The sequence below is a fragment of the Harpegnathos saltator genome, unplaced genomic scaffold (genome assembly GCF_003227715.2).
Source record: "Harpegnathos saltator strain DR-91 unplaced genomic scaffold, Hsal_v8.6 scaffold485, whole genome shotgun sequence".
NCBI lineage: Eukaryota > Metazoa > Arthropoda > Insecta > Hymenoptera > Formicidae > Harpegnathos > Harpegnathos saltator.
The window spans coordinates 1,126,031-1,146,874 of record NW_020230299.1 but is presented as its reverse complement, the minus strand read 5'-3'; the positions used below and the strand labels follow the sequence as shown (position 1 = coordinate 1,146,874).

The following is a 20,844-nucleotide window of genomic DNA, read 5'->3' as shown; positions in this document are numbered from 1 at the left end:
TTTCGCAAGGACTCGCGAGACTGGATAATTGAGGGAAAGTTGAGATATGTACAAAATTGCATTCTTTATGTATTGGGTGTACAAATTAGTTCGGTCCGTTTTCAAAAGATGGCTTATGAATGGTTCATAGTGATTGCCGATTTTGGCGGTTTCAGAGAGGTTAGACATCTGCCAATAATATTCAGTTTATATCGTTTTGAGTTTCATACAAAAACCTTGCTTTTTACAGTGTTGAAAATGTCGAATTTTGTGTTAACCAAGCAGCATTTGCGGGAGGTTTTAATTTTCTGCTTTAACTGGAAGAAAAGTGCAGCTGAAGTCCATCGAATGCTTGTTGAAGTTTATGGTGACGCTGCTCCAACTGATAAATCATGTAGGGAATGGTTTCGACGTTTCAAGGATGGAGATTTCAGCGTCGAAGACAAGCCTCGCTCTGGACAGCCAAAAAAATTCGAGGACAAAGAATTAGAGGCGTTACTCGAAGAAGATCAGAGTCAAACGCAAGAGGAGCTTGCAGAATCATTGGGAGTGACTCAACAAGCCGTTTCCGTACGATCGAGAGACATGGGAATTATTCAAAAACAAGGAAATTGGGTGCCTTATGAACTGAAACCGAGAGACGTTGAAAGGCGTTCTTCATGACAACGCTCGGCCTCATGTCACAAAAGTCGTAAAAAAATATCTGGAAACGCTCAAATGGGATGTTTTACCGCACCCGCCGTATTCTCCGGATATTGCTCCTTCTGATTACTGATTGTTCCGAAGGATACAGCACGATTTGGCAGGTCACCGGTTCACTTCTTTCGCAGATATCGAAAATTGGCTCCAAACTTGGATCGCCTCAAAGGACGAGTCATTTTTTCGAGATGGAATTCGAAAATTGCCTGAGAAATGGGAGAAAGTAGTAGCCAGCGATGGAAAATACTTTAATTGATCTGTTCATTCATTTTGTTTTGAAATAAATACATCTTTTAACACAAAAAAAGCGGACCGAACTAATTTGTACTCCCAATATAATTGCATCATTATTAGGGCGCAACGCACGCGCTCGTGCGCATGAGCGCGTACGTGTATAACTTCGAGCCATTTTCCATCCAAACTGGTTGGTAAAACCAAAGTTTCAATGGGATGCACGCCATCTATCAGCCCTTCATCCCGTCGCCTCTGTTGCGCCCATCGAATCACCTCAACGTGCCATATTTTTCCGAAAAACCTTCATGTGGACTCGGAGCTACCTCGTTCGTGAAGGTCGCTCCGGCCAGTGTCCTTCGTGAAGGTAAACGTCCCGATAGCCGGACATCTAACGCAATGTAGATCCAAAATTGCTGAATTTTTGCAAAGACTCGCGAGATTCGGTGATTTAATTGTACAATTAATGGAAAGCTGAAGTATGTAAGCTTATTTTATTAGCGTGTGAAACATATAAAGAACTTCTGAATTTTCAAATTCTTCTTTATCTTCGGATGAAGAGACACGTCCGGCAATATATCGTTTACTTTCCCTTAATCTCTTCATGGACAAATTTATAAGAGCCAAAAAAAAAACTGATTTAATTTTAAAGCAATACAATTAAGGCATCTTAATTGTTAATCATACGGCAAGATTTCTCTGCTTCTTTTTGTGGAGTTTCGTGACAAACGTTTATCCACGATAATGTTCGTTATAGAGGATGTTCCATTTTAAAAAATGCATTTCGATAATTCTTCAACGAAGCATTTTTAGCAAAGATATTTCGGACAAAAGTTGTATGATTTCAAGGGGGACATAAAACAACTATACTATTTTGTTTACAAATGGCATCATTTTCGAGATATTCACTGATCATTACTTTTCTTAAATGGAAACCTCAATTTTTTATTACACCGTTTTCTTCTACCAATTAATTTAAATAACTTTTGTCTGAAACATTTTTTATTTGCCTAATATTTTTTAAGATATTTAAGGAAAACTTGATAACTTTTTTAATGTTTAACTCATCTCTCTAACTATTTGTCGGAAGAGAAAGTGGTACTTGATCTTTTTGCTCTATTTGGTCTCAAGAACATATTGTTACAATAGCGCCCTGACTGTTGTTGAATTTGATGATTTTGAAAGTTCCAAAAGTCAGTGAAATATTCGAATAAGAAAGAAAAAGAATTGAGCATATCTGGACGTACACATACGCGTGCTAATAATTCTGAAAAGATTAAAGAAAATATATGCATCGAGCACATCGCTCACCTGCGATTCTATGTCGGACACCTCCTGGCGATAGATCAGGATGTCGTGGAGGGTGTTCGCAGTCTGCACGATCAGGGCGAGGATCGGTATGAAGGGTAGCACCAGCATCTGCAGCAGCTGAATTCGCCGGCCGCGGCGATGGGCCGGGTCGGTCGCGCGAGCCCAACACGATTTCTTCCGGTTCGCCTTGGTCGCCGAGACGTCATCCGACGAGAGGCTCCTCACGGAGCTCACCTCTGCCACGCAAGAGCCGTTGCGCGGCGACATGCTGCGGAGGCACGTCGTGGAAATGAGAGGTATTAGTATTAGTCCGTCGAACCGTTCCCTCGGAGTCGCGATAGCTTATTGGAAAAAAGCGAAGAGCACTTTGTTTACTGCGATGTACGTGCGCCGCAAGGGTGTCTCTAAAATCCCGATTCACTACGGGGGATGGAATAAAACGCGAGGAATTCGCGCTGTGACAATTCCGGGCTGTCGAGTAATCCGTGACAACACGTTCGGGGGGAGGGGCGAAGGGGAAGCTTTGAGAGAAGCGAGGTATTCGCTGATCGAGAATTCAAGAATTTCATTTGACAATTCGCTCATGCACATGCGCACACATACATGCAGAGATGCAACGATTTAGCGATGCGAGCGCTCTGATATAACGGTCACATAATCGGAACTCGCAAGCTAACCCCTACCCCTGCGAGGAATTCGATTAAAAATCTATTATCAAGCCACCGGTAACGGCGCGGTGAATCACGTGACGAGAGGCAAGCTTTTATCTTCGACTTTTATATCGACGATACGCCGCCTCGCGTGTCCGAGCGCTTTCGCAATAATAAAATGACAATAATAATGACAAGCCGCCGGGCATAACGAGCCCGTGGACCTCTTTGTAATTAAAATGAGTGAGGGGATACTTTAGCCCGCTTGACCATGCCGCGGAGGAAAAATGCGCGGTAATTGTTCGGGGTTTTCCGTAATTGCGAATATGAAAAAAACGCAATTGGCGTCCGAGATGCCGATTTTTTTTCAAATAGATCGATTTAAAGATCGATTCGAATCACGGAGAAAAAATCGATCTTTGAAAAAACGGTTTGTAAAGAATCGATTTCAGAAAATCGATTTGAATCAGTATGTATGTAAAGTGAACCACTCATTAAAGTATACATTAAAGTATAAGTATGTCTGTCAAACTTCTGCACTCTGAAGCAGACCTCGTGTAATTCATATAAAGTTTAATATGAATTAAAGAAATTAAACAGATGGTACTCTTTTGATTGTGTTGTACGTGTGTGCGTGGCCAGAACAAAATAGAAAAAGATCTTGAAATCTTTATGCTAAAGATGTAATTAGTTTGATTAGACGTTAATCAAGGGTTTTTAAACGTTATTAAATAAGAAATCACGTTTACTATTGTATACATATACATATGTATACGATGTATACTATTATATGGAATGGCTGTGATTGGTTCGCGCATTCCGTCCCGCCGAATATTTTCGTCCATGCGACATCGGCCTAAAGGTAACGTAATGTGCATTGTGCAGCCATTGAGTGAGTTGAAAGGGTGCTTACGATAACGAGAGTGGAGCGAGTGAGATCTGGATCTGGAGAGAGCAGTACACACTTCCATCTACAATTATTATATTTCATGGTTGCTCCTAATCCTATTCCCTTGCTGTCTCATAGTGACAGGAGCGAGCAGGAGCCGATCGTCTTGTGTGTATACATAACAGAAAGCTAACGTATGCCATATTTTATTTTTTATTGAAAGAATTATACTTACATATCATATGCATTTATAAATTTATAAATTCATTTTATATACTTCATTTTTTTATAAATTTATTTTATATATATTTCATTTTTTATTGAGAGAATTATACTTATATATCATATGCATTTATAAATTTATAAATTCATATGATATATAAGTATAATTCTTTGAATTCTCTGAATTAATAAATTTATAAATGCATATGATATATAAGTATAATTCTTTCAATAAAAAATAAAATATATGGCATACGTTAGCTTTCTGTTATGTATACACACAAGACGATCGGCTCCTGCTCGCTCCTGTCTATGATCTAGTTTACATCGTGCACTTGATACGCGTATTAAGTACTATATTCGTACCAAATTCGTACTAAATATTTAGTACGCATGATGTAAACGCTGTCGAATCAACTTGATGCGAGCGTATCAAGTAGGAGTATCGTACTAAATTGATACGCGTATCAATTGATACAAATGACGATATAAACGCATAAAATGCAATTTGAAGGTAATTTAGCATTGAGCATAATCTCAATTAAAACCGGTATTGTTATTAATCTTTGATTAAACGATATTACATTAAAATGTCTTGTAGAAAAGGACTAAATTGGAAAGAAGAAGAAACGCGAATATTTTTAGAATTATGCACGGAGAAGCAGATTATTGCATTAATGGATGGGAAAAAACACAAACATGTTAATATTTTTCATTCATTAGTGGTTAAGTTATTATTTATATTATATATAAATAATATATTATAATATATTATAATATATATTATTTATATATAATTAATATATTATAATATATTATAATATATATTATTTATATTATATTTTTATTTTTTATTATTATTATTCGTATTATTTGTCTTCTTTAGTACATTCGATGTAAACGTATCCGTACTAAAACATTGGTGCGCACCAAACTTGATACGCGTACCAACGTTTTGACGATGTAAACTAGGCCGCTATGAGACAGCAAAGGAATAGGATTAGGAGCAGCCATGAAATATAATAGTTGTAGATGGAAGTGTGTACTGCTCTCTCCAGATCCAGATCTCACTCGCTCCACTCTCGTTATCGTAAGCACCCCAAATGTTACAACTAAAAGAATTAAGAAAAAACTATATTACCAGTAAAAACTGAAAAAAATTGTGTATTGGCGATTTTCAGAATTTATAGATCGATCCTTGAGTCGATTCAGTTCCAGAAAATCGATTTGAAATCGATTTAAAATCGGCATCCCTAGTCCGAGGACAAAGATGGAACAAATACGCGATTGTTTTTAATATTTTATTCTTATTATCGTCTCATCGCATTTTCTATTTACACAGCCCTTGTGCTTTCTTTCTTACATAAGATCCAGGAGCTCGATTTTCCATTCGGGTCGACAGAGACGCCTCGTTCTCTCGTCAGCGTAAATGCAACGAGAAGAATATCCACGGTTAACGTCGAGGCAGGAGGGAAAGAGCGGGGGGGGGGAGGGCGGAGACTTCTCGAAGGGTAGTGAAATAAAGAAACCGCGCGCTTTCTTGCGCGGCCGTGCCCCGTTTCCACTTCTCGTCTCGTTATCCACGGAATTCATGCTAGCCGTAGAAAAAGAAGTTAAGCGATCTCGCGCGGACGCGCACAATGAAACGCGGTATGTCTTTGATTCTGTTGCGTCTTTGATGTCGATCTCAAAGCGGACTGTGAAAAGTCAAAAGCTGATGAAGCTGCAGCATTCGCAGTCCGTTGAATAGCGTCTGATTGTGCGAACGTGCGCGCGTGCGCCGTCCTATACATCGGGAGAGAAAAATTAATAACCGGCCGATATCCTTCCACCGCTCGTCAATATGGAAGGACATGGAGGAAACTACCGTTATCCGGGACCGAAATTGGCGCGGCGGTATTAATTTCGCATCGGGCTAGGAAAAAGGCGTCGCCTAATGCCCGAGAAACTAATCGATAAGTCATACGCAGGACCCCCTTTTTACATTTCACCTCCAGGCAGACCACCTTAAACAATCCATTAAAGACCCGTTCAGACTTCACCTGTTTCCTCTCTTCATTATGATCGTTATCCCCTTATCGTTTCAATAATTTCAAGGTAAAAATTTGAAGATGAAACAGTGCCGTCTCCTTTATCATTAAAACGTCCCAGCTTTAATTTCCACGAGAATTTCCGTGATGTTTGAATTTTTGTATTTGAAATAAAATCGTTCTATATCTCCTTTGCTCTGTTCTTCCTTTTCTCTCTCGGTTATCTAAAATATTTCGGAACATATAGTATTCCATTATCCTGTTATCGTTTCGTTTGCTGTCATGTGAAGGCAAAATAATCCAGCTAATCCAGCTTTAATTTCCAGGAAGGCCTGTCGCAATGTAATTAGGATTTTTGTCCTTTAAAAATCATTACTCCGTATCTCCATTATATCTTCCTTTCTTCTTTCAATTATCTAAAAATTTTTGTCATATATTGTCTTCCGTTATCCTTTTATCGTTTCGTTCGCTGTCCTCCATCTGAGAATCAAAAAATTCCAGCTTGATTAGCTCTTACTGCCAGAAAAGTTTTCGCGCGACGTTCGCATTTCTGTATTTAGAAAATGACTGCTCCTTCGCTCTCTTTTATCCCTTCCCTCGATTGCCTCAAAAATTCCGGAATATATTGCTCCCAAAATTCCGCGAAGCCTCGGGCGAACGCAGCGTCGCTCTCCGCAGTCTTAGGAGTCTTCTTCGAGTTACCTCGATAACTAATCTTCCACAGGCCGCAGGAACTGTGCGCCGCAATGTGCGCCACCCTCTACATCCTTCGTCGCTATGCGTAGTAACACGGTAATAAACTGGCACTACAACGTCGTCGATGCATAATCTAATGGCGCGTCGCAGCCGTTGCCGCCGCTGCTGTCGCCACCGCCGCCCGCGAGGGCAAGAGAGGGTCGGCCGAGGGCCGGCCAACTTACGCAGGCAGTTAATTGCAGCGGCGGCGTCTTCGTGTATTATCTCTCGTGTTGCGTTACGTTGCGTTACTGCCGGTGATATCAGAGCGAAACTCATGTCGAAACCGTCGGCAAGTCTCATCGATCTTGCAAAATCATCATTAAAAATAGAAGATGCGTTATATTCCCCCATCTCCCTCCCGCCCCTCCGCCACGCTCAGCGAGATTCCCCACGGTTACTCTGCCTGGGGTGGATGAATTATGCAAACCGTTGTCTCGGAGATAAATTGCTTTGCGCCGGATCAATTTCGCGAATGATATCTTCGCACGCGACAACAATTTGGGACAACTGTACGGCTCCTTTTTTTTTTCCTGCTGATATTCTTGCTGATATTTACGGATTTGTCTCGCGAATGTCAATCAACTCGAAATACACGAAATGACTCGTCGTAATTGCTAAGACAATGTCCGCGTCGCGAAAACGGCTCTGTCGGGATTCGCCGATTCGCCGGCTTTCGCCGTTGGTTTCTTTTTCTTTTTTTATTTTTGCATGTACGTCGATGACGAAGGCATTTCATGAAGGAACGAGACAGTGTTTCGTTTAGGGCCGGCGAACACGTGGATCGCGCACGTATGAGTGAGCGAGCGAGCGAGAGAGCGAGCCGATGCGCGCGGCACTATGTGTATAGAGCTCGAATCTGCTATAAATGTGTCTCGGGTTTCGCAGCGACTGTCGTCCGAACGTCACGGAAACATCCTCGACGAGATGCGAGAGGCGTATTCGCGTCGCTAATGAGTCGAGTAACCGGAGATCCGAGAATTTGCGGGAAAAACGGAGGAAAGGAAGAAACAGGGAGGGAGAAAGAGCGCAAGAGAAAAGAGGAAAAACGAGAAGAAGGATCCTGGAAAGTCAGGACGAGAATTGAAGATCCGAGAATCATGAGCGGCAATCCGCGACCCTTAGCGTCGCACGCGACGTCCGCGATTTTCTTGAATTTTGCGATGCCTCTGAAAGTCTGAAAGTTAGTGGTCGTTCGACTCGATTCGCTTCACTAAACGGGTCAAGAGAGATACGCTGCGAATTAAATGCTAGATTTTAGAGATACCCCGGGCGCACGATAACCTGTGTCGAAATGTCACACGATCGGCAGGAAATAAATCCGACGCCAAAGGGATCGCGACGGAGCGACGCGATACAGTTACAAAGCGAACTTTTTTCACAGTTCATTCGGTCCGTTTAAGCATATTTTCGCGGCATATTGTATTTTTAATACGATCGAAACATTTCGAGGGAAAATTCGAATTGTTGAAGTATGCTGAATAAGTTATGAAAATGAAATATGTGTTAAAGGATGTGCCATGCAGAGCTTGAAATTAATATATTAACACATTCTATGGCGCAATTTGACGTAAAATCGGAACGCGCACACTCATATGCAAACATTGCAAACATCGATGGTGATAAAATAAATGTATGATCAAAGCAGTTTTAAGCGCAAAAGTACCTGCACGAATTTTCGGTATAAAATGCGTATGCAAATATTGTATACACTGCAGAAGAATTATGGCATAGATGATTTATTGCCGAAAATTGGCCAACTTTGACTGGCAATTACTTCGCGAAAAATTATTGTAGACTAATGACTTTTTTTTTCAAAATGAAGCTTGAAGTCTCTACTTTAAGAATATATCTCCATTTTCTGCATGAGATGCACCCCTACACCTGTAAGCCCTGTCATCTGAGGGCATGTTCGGGATACTGAAAATTGCAAAGTTTGACGGAATGCACGGACGTGGACAATATTTTTTCGGGAACGCCGTTTGCATCGTCATAAAGTTCAAATCTTCCCCTTCAATTTGAAAAAAAATGGAGTCGCTACAATTTTTTTCGCAAAGTTATAGCCCTTCAAAAATATCGTTGTTTTTGGTCTTCGGACTAAATGTGCACGCATGTGTGTGTGTGTGTGTGTGTTCGTGACAGAAGAGATAAGGACCCCGTGGTTCGTCACTCCACAGTAATTATTGACAGTAATTATTGACTGTGGAAGTGACGAACCACGGGGTCCTTATCTCTCCTGTCACGAACACACACACACATGCGTGCACACTTGGCCCGAAGGCCAAAAACAACGATATTTTTGAAGGGCTATAACTTTGCGAAAAAAATTGTAGCGACTCCATTTTTTTTCAAATTGAAGGGGAAGATTCATTTCGAAAAAAAATCATTAGTCTACAATAATTTTTCGCGAAGTAATCGCCAGTCAAAGTTGGCCAATTTTCCGCAATAAATTATCTATACCATAATTCTTTTGAGCAGTGTATATACACGTATATCTCGCTGAAGATTGCACATTATATTGTACAAAATGAATACACAGAACCAACGATTGAGCATTAATTTTCAATATTCAATCCAAATAAACGTCACGCTCGGCCGAACATTGGCTGATTAATATAATTTTCCCTTCCGGATCAGAAGGCTTTTTCCATCCACCGATATCGCCGTAATATCCCAAAACGCCATCGATAGGATCGCACATTTTACACCATGGTAACACCATTAGAACTGTAATATTCGCCACCCGGATTCGGACAACCTTTTCTACATGCGAAGCTTATCAGTGGGCAATAACGACTCGCCGCAATTCGCAAAGCTGTCGAACAATGCAGATCACCGTAAAGCTGTCGGAAGCTGCTTTTCGATATTGAGTGGAGATTAGAGTTAGGAAATTGAAAACAGCCCGGTTGTCGTTGTGTATCGCGCCGTAAAACCATATCCTCCCACGATAGCGACGGAATCTCGAGCTCGTTCGTTCCCGTAACGTGAAAGGGAGGAGTGTGCGGAAGGGATGGAGCGAGGAAAAGAGAAAGAGAGACGGAGGAGAAAGAGAGGGAAAGAGGATCTTGTACACAGGGAGGATTAATTAACCCCCCTCCGCGCGCGAAATTATTCGCACTATCGTAGAGCGTAATTTTATCGGAAAATTCAACGCAACTCCTTGCGCACCCGGAAATTAATTGCTCCGTGCGTTGTAGCACATTCACGCATACATACACCGCTCAGCGAAACCGGCAAGCAGATAGGCTGCGTGTAATGCTCGCAGTTTCACAACGGTGTTACGGTCCGCGGCTCGATTGTGCTTGTAAAACGTGAGCCACTAGCGAAGCCAGCTCGCCGTATATAGGCTAAGTCCGCGATAGATGGACATAGGGGATAGACGGTCAATTGCTATAATTTTGTTAGGCGTCATTAATGTTGTCATTAATACTTCCATCTACATATTATATAACGTTGGAAAGGTGACGTCTTCAGCTGTTATTAAAAAAAAAATCATTTGTTTTCATACAAACTGCTTCGAGAAATATCACTTTAAAAATGAGTATCGATAAGGTGCATTTATGCTTGTTATGCTTTACGAGTTTCGGAAGGGAATAAACGTTGCCGCAGCCGTAAAAAACATTCAGGATGTTTATCAGGATGAAGCACCAGCTAAACGAACTGTGGAAAAATGGTTTGCTAAATTTCGGCGCGGAGAATTTAACCTTGAAGACGAGCCACGCTCTGGTCGACCTTCTGACATTGATGACGATGTTTTGCATACTTTAGTGCTCAATAATCCGCGAATTTCAACAGAAGAAGTTGCTACAGCACTAAACGTTGACCGATCAACCGCTTTTCGGCGTTTAAAAAAGATGGGATTCGATTTGAAGCTCGATATATGGGTGCCCCATTTGCTGACCGAGAAGAACAAAATCAAGCGAATTTCTGCAGCCGTTTCTTTACTCGGGCGGCTCAATAACGAGTCGTTTTTGGATCGACTAGTGACGGGCGATGAGAAATGGGTCCTCTACAACAATATTCAGCGCAAACGGACATGGAAACAATCAGGTGAGCATGGTGACGCAATGCCAAAGGCCAGTTTGCACCCGATGAAGGTGATGCTCTCTGTTTGGTGGGATTGCAAGGGCATAATCTATTTCGAGCTTCTCCCCGCTGGCGAAACGATTGATTCGGACAAGTACTGTCGCCAATTAACCAATCTGAATCGAGAAATAAAAGAGAAACGTCCGATTTTGTCAAATCGCAAGGGAGTCGTCTTTCATCACGACAACGCCAGACCACACGTTTCGAAAAAGACGCTGCGCAAACTGAAGAGCCTGAAATGGGATGTCTTAACGCATCCACCGTATTCTCCTGATATCGCACCATCTGACTATCACTTGTTCCGGTCATTGCAAAATTATTTAAATGGAAAAAACTTTGACTCTTCGGAGGCCTTAAAAAACGGCGTCTCTTCGTTCTTCGAATCTAAACCGCGCAGTTTTTATGATCGAGGCATCCGTATGCTGCCAGAACGTTGGGAAAAGATTATAGAAAACGATGGAGAATATATCATTGATTGAATAAAGATTTTTGTTTGCCTAATCACTGTGTGACTTTTACTCACAAACTCCGCACGAACTTTTGCACTCACCCAATACATGTCAAACTTGTCAACACCGATCGGTCACTCGAAGTTGAATGTACCACGAATAGTTCTTTTTCCTAATATACAAAAACACTGTTATTATGACTAAATAAATATTTTATATTTTTATTAACTTCCAAAATGTTTCACAAGTCGGAATAATACTTTGCGAATACGGTTTATTTTGAGTAGAGATGTGCGGACTGTTCAAATTCGAATCGGATCGAATCGAATCTAATGTAATTCGATTTGATTCGAATCCGAATAATTCAAATAGGAATCAAATACATTATCGTTTGCGTGCATCAGCTACAAAACGGGCCACCTGAGCCTATGTATGTTTGAACCCTTAACTTGCAATTAACTTAACTTATAATTAATAACTTAATTATAAATTATTTTAAATATTTAAATATATATTTTATTTTAAGATGATATTACAATAGCATCAATATTTCCTTTCATATTAAAATCCATCATTATTTGTATGTTTAATAGTCATGTTAAATTTTTTAATGATTCAATTCGATTTCATTCGATTCAATTCGAATTCGAGTGAAATTTCATAGATTTGATTCGATTCGACATAAAAATTCGTGATTCGCAAATCTCTAATTTTGAGTTACAACATCAGACCTGGGCTTAAACGATTAAAAAACATTGTATTTAACCTAAAAATTCATTATCGAGATGTATGCCCAACTATCCTTTAACATATGACCATTTAATCTAGACACGTGACCATCTATCCTTCACAGAATATTTTTAATATTGCGTTATTATTGGTATCTCATACATTTTTTTTCCACAAAAACTCTTCTGTACCTTAAACATTATCCTCTACTGAATGTGTTAATATGTTGTTGACCATTTATTGCATTAATACAGATGAGTTATTTGCAATTAAAAAAACTATGTCCATCTATCCCGAACTCTACCCTATTTCAAGTTGCACGCGATACTAAGCGCCGGTGTGTAAAAAAAAAGTCACAACAGACTCTGTCCTAGCGATCTAAGGCGCGCGAAGCTCTTTGATCAACTAGCCGTTGCTCTCTTCTCGGTGGAAGCGGATAGAGCAGATTCGTTCATATTTATGTAAGTATGATGAAAACGGTGAAGGAGAAGTCGCAGAGTGGTTCCTTTCGGAACGTAGACGCTTTTCCCCGAGTCTCGTCCAGATCGAAACTAATAACAATGGAAATGGATTATCAACGCGTTCATCGCCAAGCGTGTTTCGGCTGACTTTCTATTCGCATTAATTGCTTTGATAGGAAATTCACCGTAGTGTGGGGCGTGTGATCGAAATGGAAAATTGTCATAAATAAATCTCTTTACCGACGCACTTTTGTTTCTTACGCTTGTTCATTCATTCATCGAGCACAATAATAATAATCTTGTAAATTAAATAATTATTCTTATTTCAACACACTAATCGCACAGCAATAGAGCCGGTGACCGTCATGGAGCTGAATGTGCTCGAAGAGGAGAAAGTGGTTGGCCAGCTGGTTGGAATTCTGAGAAGCTCGCGGGTTCGCCGCGGTCTCCTCGAGCTGCTTCGTGGCGAAATGCGAAATGCGCGTGCGGTGCAATCAATTATCAGCTGCACTCTGCGGAGTGTATACACGACATATACTCACTTGTACACGGCGGATCGGCCATGCAGCCATTAGCAAGCAAGCTGGAAGCTAGTTGGAAGCTCTGTCGAAAAGCGGTGGCGAGGCTCGCGACCGACGACGAAGACGGCGTCGGGCCGAGCAAACGAACGCGAAGAGTCAGCCGTCGCCGCTGCTCCCGTCGCGCATAATTGGAGTAGAATAATTGCATTCGGACTTGAGGCTCGCCAACGGCGAGTCGTCGCGCGAGCCTCGTTCAATCGTCACGACGTAGTAACGACGACGGTAATAATGCCAATAACTACGGCGACGGGAGACAACAACAACAGGGCGGGGCAATTTTCTTCAATCAGACGCGCGGCATTCGTTGTTTTCCCGCATCGAGACCGACGCTAAGACCGGACAGCAGCACTGTTTCGCTTTTCGCTCGAGGTCTCCCGTGCGATCGATTAATGACGCTCCCTTGCTTTCGGCCAACGCGTAACCGCTTTTTACCGCGCCGACGGAAGGGTAGCCGCCACCACCGCCGCCGCGATCGCGCGCATCCCACTTTTATCGGGCGAATGCGACTGAGGTGTTCCGGAAAGGGTGTACTCACTCGTTCTGTATGGTGAGCATGACTGCTGGCCACGGCGATGTCCGCCCTCGCCTCTCGCTTCTCAGTCTTTCGAGCGATTCGATAGAGCCGGGTCGGGGCCTGAATGGCACGGGCACGGCCTCGGGGCCTATTATCTCATAGAGGAGGCGGCTGCCGCTCGCCTTGTCCATTCAGCCGCGACATAAAGGTGTGCGCGCGTGATAGGGGCCACCATAAAAAGCGTCTCAATGGCGACTACTACAAAATAATGCGACGTTTGCAATAGCGCGAACGCGCGATTCAAAGTAGCCACCACCATCAGCAGCAGCAGCAGCAGCAGCAGCAGCAGCATCACCATCACCACCACCACCACCGTCGCCGCCGCCGCCGCTGCTGCCGTCGCCACTTTTGGATCACTCTCGCGTGTCGGGTCGCAGAGTCGGATCATGGAGAATCGTCCTGGACGACCGGACGTCGCGTACGAATTAGCCGGAATTTTTGTGTTTCGATCAAAAGAAAAGGAGGGGAAGCGTTTCGGATCGCTGTAATGCCTGCTCTGCAAATTCCTCGGAACGAAATCGCACTCGGAATGAGTGATCACCAGGTGAACAATTCATTCGTTCGTAATGCGTAAGAGTGAATGATCAATCGAAGTCGTAGAATGAGTTCCCAATTCAGACGACTCTCGGTCGACTGGAGCGAATTTCTTTTAGGATGGAGTACGTTAGATTCGCTCCTCGAATTCGAGCGAATTATTCACTCGACGACTCAGAGCGGAGAATGTTCACGCGAATTTGAGTGACTCGTCTGTCATTCTATTTCTCGAGCGCAAGTCCATCGCGCAACGTTTTGAGAGCGCGAGATCGCTCGTCACCACTTTTACAGCTTCAATTAAATTTCCGAGGGAGAATCAAGTCCCCTCGCTCGCGGCGCCCATTGTCGTCGGGAAGTATAGTTCAGGATAGCGCGGGAAGTTATCTCCGTGCCGAAAACACTCGTGCGGCACTCGTTCGGCGACACCTGTTGACGAGTATATACCTAAGTGACCTCTGAGTCTTACGTCACAGTGGAAAGTTCAGCGAGACTTTGACGAACCCGTTTGAAGAGCGGCGCGTGTTCCCGCTATGCGCAGATTCGCCGCGTGAATTCACGCCCAAGAAGCGCCGTGAAAGTTCATGTTTCCCGTCTGAATAAACCTGTTCGCTTTTTCGTCGCTGTCGAAAGCTGCCGGCGACAGAAATGTAACGCGAGCGAATCACGCGCGTAGCTTTGCCACATATCGAGCATACAAAAGGTTACGAAGCCAGAATGTTTTACTTCAACCCAAAATGCTGATACCAATTCCCTCCTCCGCTCCCCCTCCCCCTCACTGAATGTTACGCCCACAATCGAAACTGCAGCTGGGCGGCATATATCAACTAATTAATTGCTCGGTTAATTGGTTCGTCTAAGGCCGCACTATCGATACACCACGTGTGGTCGGGTTACGTATTAAGGTCCAATTAGCGATTGAATTGGCAAGCCGTTAACGAAATTTCTCATATAATCGACACAAACAACGAGTCCGAGTGAAAAACCGAGAGGGAGAAAATTGCGCGTCGGAATCGCGCATTATTAACCAGCTTACGGTTAAACCCGAGTCTGACTCGGGGTAAGATTTATTACTTTCAGACCCGCCATTTTTGATCCGCCATTTTGAATTTTACAACAACAACCTCAAATTTGAAATCAGCACGTTCGAAAACTATTATAAAACATGAAAGTGTAGATAGTAAATATTTTCTTCCGCAGAAAAAATTTAACTATCTTGATATTAATTTCTGCCAGTAAATAGAACCGCAAGAGGGTTAACGCGCACTTTATCGTATTCCGCGGTGTTAAGGTGCGCACGGGCGAAATTATATCGATCCGTTAGGGTCTCTTCCTGCGGATAACACGCCGCGAACATTCATAAAATCGCTGTCGACGCGTCACGCTTTTCGAAAGGTACGACGAAACTTTGATGAGAACGGCAACTTCTCTCTCTCCCTCTCTCTTCTTGCCTCTCCCCTTTCCCCTTTTTCTCTCGATCGAATAGTCATAAATGCAAACGCTTCGCTCGTTCCGTGAGACGAATTTCGTTTCCCCAAATAGGGTAATTTAGGGTATGATAACCATACAAGTAACCATACAGAAAAGATGGCCATAAACTGTAATTTCTCCAATAATTGCAAAATAATGCATTTTTGTTATTATTCTCAAAGATAATCGATATTTAGTAGACAGTAGTTTATATGTGTACATTATTCGAAATTGTAACTATTATATCATGTTTTTACTTTTAACTATCTCCAAAGTTTTTCATGTGTCCATTAAAAACTGGTATAACGTCGAATAAATTACAGTTAAGCTATCATAATCAACGTTAGATACATAATGAAGGTATATAAATTATATTGTGATTATTAATTTTTATTTTCGTTTTCATTATTCTTTTATAAATATTATGGCCATCTTTCTCTCACAGTTTGGATAAAATGGTCCACTTTTTTCAAGGTAAGATGGCCAACGCAATCGATATATATGTATCACGTGTATTATAGACGAAAAAGTATCAATATTCCGTGCAGTCGATAATTATCGATAATTTGTAATGTTTCTATTGATAACATTGTAATGTTTCCATTGATAATCGATATTTCTTAAGTCGTTTACTTCCTAAGTGTTTAACTACAAAACGAGAATCTCGTCGTTCAATGTCCCGATATTGCGTTGCTTTTTGAGTTTCCATAGAAAGAATGTAACAATATTTATTGACATACTACGACAAATAATATAATAATCAATTAACTTTGACTTTTACGAAAAAGTAGAAAATCGTATTACTTTTTATCTGCAAGAGTCATAGGAGCGAATCGTTGAGGTTATAAAGTGAGGTCAGTGTTGGGGGCATTTAGTCCTACCGAACTTCCTGCGCATGCGTCAATCTATGTCACAACTACGTTACAAGTTTTGATAGCCTCGTACTCGCTTATGCACAATTGAGCGTTCTTGGGACGAAACCAATGTAGCAATGTAGGATTATAGCTGCGTTTCAATATTCACTGCCAGTACTGAAAATACATCATTTGTGTCACATATCTACAGATTTTCAATGCTAGTAATGAATATCGGAACGCAGCCTACATAGAAAAAAAAATGGAAAAAGATATGGTTCGGGCTTTACAAAAATCCTCAATATTGTATTTAGGTACGTATTTAGGTACGTATTTAGGTACGCCTAACGTAAATTGATGCATGCGCAAGAAGTTCGTTGAGACAAAATGCTCCCACTGAGTAAGGTTATGAAATTTGTCATACTTAAGGCCATCACACATAAATGAACGTAAGCAGTAAGATGTAAGCAGTAAAGAAACTAACCAATTACAATCAATTATTCTCATAAGTTTTAAAATGGCATCTTTAAATTTCGATTGTGATTGGTCGATTTGCTTACTGCTTACGTCTTACTGCTTAAGTTCATTTGTGTGTGATGGCCTTAAGACTGATTGCAGTTTTAGTCTCACTCTTAACTTATTGCATAAATATACATCATAAGTTCAGCAGTGCAGTGAGAAAAAACAGCCTTAATATTTGCGTATATAAAATACATAACGATATTAAGTTTTATTGAAATCGACAAGAACATATGTAAAGTAAAATATTTATCAAACATTTTATTATTTAAATTGTGATGCTTGTGTCTTGCTGCACAGGATCAATTAATTGCAGCTCTAGAAACCGTTCAAAATGGCATTTCTATCGCAACTTGATATTGTTAAGCAAGATATATAACCTGTTATTGTTTCTCCTACAAAATTATTAAATGAAATGTCTCCAATACCAAATATAACAAAAGATCCTATATTAAAACGATGTAAGCGGTGGCTTCATAGAACGTTACATACATTATTTGTTGACGTTTGTAAAACGTATTATGTATAATCATAACAGGAAACCTAATAACATTGCTCATTCAAAAATAATAGAAATCTTTGTTTTCTCGTTTCTTTTGTTAAAAAAGCTTATTTTTTATATTGTTACTGATATTCATTATATAAACATTTATAATATAAAAAATTAAGCTACTATATTTTTGTTTATTCATAAGTTATCTTTTGTTTTGTATTATATTTATGTATTATATATTTTGTTTATTTATGCGTGAAACTTATGTTTCAAACATTGCTTTTTATATTAAAAAAAATTTAATTTGAAGTGCAATCTTTCGGTTAACAGACTGATGTAACATTTAATTTTTTTTGTAAAAGTTCCTATTTATATGTATTTTATTATTAATATATATATTTAATTTTTCATAATTAATATTATATTAAATATTCTAAAATAAAATGAATATGTGAAATTATAATTTTTTCTATTATTTTACAAAATGTTAGATCTGTAACAAAATATATATGACCAACTATCCTACAATGCTATGGCCATCTTATCCTTAAAAGTTTGATAAAAGTTGGATGGCCAATGTTTATGTTTTAATATTTTGATAATATAAAATTTCTATTAAGTATTTTCTCTTTAATTTCGATAATATTACATACTTTAAACTTCAGTGAAATAATGTACCAAACGCTATTAAAAAAAAAAAACCAAAATGAATATATGTTTTTCGTATTTTAAAAAACTATGGCTATCTTACCCGATGGCCACTTACCCTATGCATTATTTATCTCTATTTTGCTATACATTGAGACGCTTTGTTTTTCAGCAGGCAAAGAAACCACTCGTCTCTCGATCTTTCGAATGCCACGCGAGGAAAGTGACTCTCTCCCTCCCTCTTAGTATACTATAATTCTCCCCTTTTATACTAGGTTCGTCGAGCAGGAAATTAACACGCCAAGACAACGAGCCAAGTTCCTTTTATCCACTTAATAAAATCTTCCTCAGCGAGAATCTGCGTGTCGCGTCTAGAAAACTAACGATCTATCCTGGTTTGTCCTCGCTCTCACGGAGACGTCTCTCACAAGAAGCGGAAATCTGTCTGGGAGCCTGATCGAAAATCGCGTGGAAAATTGTAGCGAGCATGTCGGCTCGGACTTCTCGCTGCGATCTTTGCGTTATCGAGCGTAAGAATATCCGAAACTCGCAGTTTCAAAATGCCAAATGTAAGGAGTGGACGCGAAAGTTTTGATGGGTTTCTCAAAGACATCGTGATTGATCCTCAGTTTTGTGACAACGCTTACAAATATGCAGACGTACATACAAGACGTACAGACAAGTGATAATAGAAAGCTTCTTCTTCTTCTTCCTTTTTTTTAATAGGACTTATGTCCTGTTTGTATCTAGTTTTGAGGCCGGATATACTAGAACTGTCAGCATATTTTTAAGTTCCCTAAAGTCGGTTACTAGCCGAGGCTTAAGGTAACCCGATATAGATCGGCGTGAGAATGAACGTTTTTTACACAAGTTTTTTACACAAGTCAGTACGCACTAAGGTGTACTCACGGTGGATGTCGGCCATGAGTGGACCCACTGTTTAACGTCTCTTCCGAAAGACGGAGGAGCCCAGTTTTCCATTTAGGGTTACCTCTTACCACTTGATGGAGCGTGCACAGTTCTTTTAGTGGCCTAGCGGGATTCGACCCGGTTTCCTTGGATTACGAATCTGACGCTCTACCCGCTAGCGATACTGCGTTCTGATAACAGAAAGCAATAGTGATTATTGGCAGAACGAATAAACCATTTCTAACAAAATTACTCAAATCCCAAATCTTCCTGTCACGAAACCCATGAAAACTTTCGCTCTCGGCCGATACATTAGCACGTTGAATTTCATGACCGCAACTGGCGAGCGGAACTGTGACAGTGCCATCGCGTCTCATCGAGTTGCGCATACTACTATGATCAAAAAGTAACCGAACTTTATTTTTAAAAATCAAAATTATAATTCAATCATCAAAATTCTTATAGTCCCCTTTAAAGTAGTCCCCGTTGCTTGCAACGCACATATGCCAGCGTTTGATCTAGTCCTGGAAACATCGCTCATACACGACAGACGGTATGGCCTTCAATTCACGCAGCGATTTTTCTTGTCCTCAATCGATTCGAAACGTTGTCCGCGAAGTGGTTTTTTTCAGTAGAGAAACAGGAAAAAGTCGCAGGGGGCCATGTTTGGTGAGTACGGTGCTTGCGGAGCGACAATGGCTGCGTTCAGAAGAACAAAATAATCAGTGAGCGCTTAGTGATTCTCGTTCCTGATTGGTAAATACTTCTTTGTCGATGAAGAGTCTAAAAGAATGCTCCAATCACAGACAATAATCACTAAGCGCTCACTGATCACTTTGTTCTGCTCAACGCAGCCATTCGTTGAGTTTTTTGTCAGAAATTCACGCACAAGTGTCGAGGTATGCGATGGTGTGTTGTCGTGATGCAAAATCCACGAGTTGTTTTCCCACAATTCCGATCGTTTCTTACGGATTGTGTACTGGCACGATCCAAATGATATTCCAACTTCATCTGCTATCTCTCGCACAGTCAATCGACAATTTTGGAGCAGCAATTCTTTCACTTTCTCAATGTGAGGGTCATCCGTTGAAGTTGATGGTCTTCCAGAGCGTGGATCGTTTTCAACGGATTCTCGTCTTTCTTGAAACTTCTTAAACCACTCAAACGTACTTGTTTTCGATAAACAATCATCGCTATAAACTTTTTGCAACATTTTGAATGCGTTCGTGAACGAAATTTCGTTCGCAGCACAAAATTTCAAACAAATTCTTTGCTCTATATTTTTCGACATCGTAAAAATCGCCGTGCACAACAATCTTCACTGACATAAACAACTGCCACTTTCAAACGGCTTGAAGGAACGCCATGATTTTTTCACCAAATGTGAAGGACGTGTGCACCAACTTAAGAAAGCAAACGGATTTGATTTACAGTTGACCCGCGATTTTTAAAAAATAAAGTTCGGATACTTCTTGATCACAATAGTAGATATAATTAATTGCGCAAAAACAGTCGATTTTACGGCCAACAGAGCGACAACGAAACGAGACAAAAACATCTCCGCGGATTACGTTTCTGATCGAGCGAGTTCTCGACCGGTAAAACTCTTGCGGAATCAATCCGACGGAAAATCACCGAGGGTGTTACAATCGGATCCTTACCGATATGTTCGCCGTGTCCGGGCAGAAGGAGATAGACAAACGCTTCCGGGCGCGTTCACCCGCGACTTGTTGACATTCACGCGCTGCGTCGTCCGGCTTGACGGTAGCCACGGATCGCTAGTTTGCGAACGAT

At 40.9% G+C, this 20,844-nt stretch overlaps 1 protein-coding gene across 4 annotated transcripts in view; it reads right to left on the bottom strand.

The window, feature by feature from the left end:
- Window positions 1–20,844, bottom strand: part of LOC105182028 (receptor-type guanylate cyclase daf-11) — a 53,001-nt gene that overhangs the window by 24,290 nt on the left and 7,867 nt on the right. For 2 of the 4 annotated variants that reach the window (XM_025302285.1, XM_011139161.2), the window contains exon 2: window positions 2,221–2,488. In XM_025302285.1, the coding sequence (XP_025158070.1) occupies window positions 2,221–2,488 (268 nt within the window). The other 2 variants (XM_025302286.1, XM_025302287.1) reach the window with 2 other exon arrangements.